Genomic DNA, 2655 nt, shown 5'->3' with positions numbered 1-2655 from the left:
CGGTCCTTAACGTGACGATTTGATGTGCCCTCCCGCAGAGCGGACCCGCACCACTGCGTCGTTTGCTTCCCGCACCCCCCGACGACAGCCCCCCTGCCCCGACGACCAAGGGAGATGGTCCCCCGCTCCCCCCAGCCGAACGGCCAAGGGCAGCTGGCCCGACGACCGAGGGAGATGGCCCCGGCCCCCCCCTAACGGCCAAGGGAGACGGTCCCCCACCTCCCCTCCAATAGGGGATTTGCACTTGACCAGCCCCCCATCACCCCCCACGCACTTTACATAAATAGCTCCCACTTCTTGCACGTTCCCATTTTTCTCTCAGCCAGCCAGCCAGCCAACCAACCAGACACGGCGTCCATGGAGCAGCAAGGAAAGAGCTAAACAATGCTCAATTTCGCTGTGGTGAACAACACTCAATTTCGCTGTGGTGGAAGACCTCCGGCCCACCCAACTTTGCTTGATGTTTTTGCAGAGGTCAGCATTCCATCATCTGCCGCAAGTGCCCAACCAGACATGCCGTCCCTGGAGCAGCAAGGTAAGAGCTAAACAACACTCAATTTCGCTGTGGTGGAAGACCTCCGGCCCACCCAACTTTGCTTGATGTTTTTGCAGAGGTCAGCATTCCATCATCTGCCGCAAGTGCCCAACCAGACATGCCGTCCCTGGAGCAGCAAGGTAAGAGCTAAACAACACTCAATTTCGCTGTGGTGGAAGACCTCCGGCCCACCCAACTTTGCTTGATGTTTTTGCAGAGGTCAGCATTCCATCATCTGCCGCAAGTGCCCAACCAGACATGCCGTCCATGGAGCAGCAAGGTAAGAGCTAAACAACGCTCAATTTCGCTTTGGTGGAAGACCTCCGGCCGGCCCACCCAACTTTGCTTGATGTTTTTGCAGAGGTCAGCATTCCATCATCTGCCGCAAGTGCCCCCACAATTTGCGTGGAGTGCCGAGGAAAGTGCGATACGTGCGGTGGCCTGATAGCTTACAGGAGGACGAGGAGGAGGAACCGTGCCAGCGGCGAGCCCCGGCCCGGCGGCAGCGGTGATGCGCCCGGGCCTGCGAGGTGTACCGTTCACAGGAGGAAAACCAGAGCTCTGCGGGACCAGCAGCTGCTCGATGCCAACGAGCAATACACGTGGGGCAGCAAACCCGGGGAGGACTGCGTGCTGTGTGGCCAGCCTCGGACTTTGGCGGGGGGGCATGCCTTTTACAAAGGCAGCTATTTCTGCCAAATGAACGAGCACAGCAGCGTTTCGGTAACGGCATGGCTGCAACAGCAGTCGTCTGCGATGCCGCAACAACCTCCCTGTACCACCGCGTGGCGGCAACGCAAAGGCGGGACCTCAGAGCAACAGCAGGAAGCAGCCCGCAAAATCAGAACGTGCGGAAAGTGTGGCCTCCCACAACAGGCGGTCTATGGTCACAGTTCTTTTATGACCAAAGTGCCCAACAGGTCTCTCCTTACGTTCTGCACGCTCCATGAAGGAAAACCGTTGGCCCTGTGGCTGGCGGAGATGCGAGCGAGGGAAAACGACCTCACGCGACCTCAGCAGCAACTTTCTGTTGACCTCACGCAACCTCACCCCCAGCAGCAACTGGCTGTTGCTGCTGCTGCTGCTACGCAAGACACCAAATCTCCTCAGCAGCAACAGCAAGTTGCTGCTGCTACGCAAGACACCAAATCTCCTTAATCTCAACTGTATAATAATGTCTCTCTTGCATGTGTGTGTGTTTCAATCTTCAAGAAATAGATGTAGTAGTGTGTGAAGTTTGTCAATTCAATCAATAAATAGATGTGTGAAGCAGCAGCGAGCGAGTGAGTGAGTGAGTGAGTGAGTGGCTTTGTGTTGATGAAATGGTTCACTGTTTGCAAGGTGTACTACACACACATTTCAAATTCAAATAGGCACATTTCAAATTCAAATAGGGCGCGTGGCTTTCGCGCACATGGCTAATTTGCATGCGCGCGCCCGCGGGGGTGGACGATGAGTTTGTCGTGCCTCAGGTAGGCAATTTCCCCTCTTTCACGTGCCGCTTTTAGTTTTGGAAGCAATTCTTTTCTTTTTTGTCGTACAATATCTGTATAATCTTCATTAATGTAGATTTTGGTACCTTTTAAGTATTTTGCTCTCTGTAGTATCATTGTTTTGTCCTTATATTTTTCAAGTTTCACCACTACTGGCCTTGGTCACTATCACCAGAATCACATCTGGTGATAGTGTATACAGATGAATGAGGAATGTAGTGATGTCAGTGATAAAATCCTTGTTTGGTTTTGGTGGTCGGTAGATAGTGGCAATCAGTGTGGGAGTTGATCCAGAGAGTTGTATAACTAGCTTCAAAAGATAAAAAGCACGCAAATTTATGGGCACAAATTTCCAATCCTCACGCAGAATAATCGCAAGGCCACCTCCTCTCCCAGTAATGCGAGGTACAGCATGATAAACAAACCCCGGTGGAGTAGCTTCATTGAGAGTACCATGGTCATTAGGTTGCTGCCAGGTCTCAGTTAGACCAAAATGTCAAACTCACGGTCTATCAGGAGGTCGTGAATGAACTGGCCCTTACTCATAAGAGAGCGAATGTTCAGCAGGCTGACGTTGACAGCAGTGCAGCTGCTAGCGACCGCCACGCTAACCGACCTCGGGAGTTT

At 52.8% G+C, this 2655-nt stretch overlaps 1 protein-coding gene across 1 annotated transcript in view; it reads left to right on the top strand.

Annotated features, from left to right (window-relative positions):
- The window catches only part of LOC109518520 (uncharacterized), a 2380-nt gene extending 687 nt beyond the window's left edge, over positions 1-1693 (top strand). Inside the window, exons 3-7 of the mRNA XM_019874399.1 lie at positions 39-117; positions 473-535; positions 613-675; positions 753-815; positions 897-1693. Coding sequence (XP_019729958.1) covers positions 39-117; positions 473-535; positions 613-675; positions 753-815; positions 897-1693 — 1065 coding nt within the window. The remainder of the gene's footprint in view (positions 1-38; positions 118-472; positions 536-612; positions 676-752; positions 816-896) is intronic.
- Positions 1694-2655: the final 962 nt, after the last annotated feature.

This window comes from Hippocampus comes, unplaced genomic scaffold, assembly GCF_001891065.2.
Source record: "Hippocampus comes isolate QL1 unplaced genomic scaffold, H_comes_QL1_v1.1 scaffold510, whole genome shotgun sequence".
In the NCBI taxonomy this organism is placed as follows: domain Eukaryota; kingdom Metazoa; phylum Chordata; class Actinopteri; order Syngnathiformes; family Syngnathidae; genus Hippocampus; species Hippocampus comes.
The sequence above is the reverse complement of the archived record's forward strand: the minus strand, read 5'-3'. Positions and strand labels throughout refer to the sequence as shown.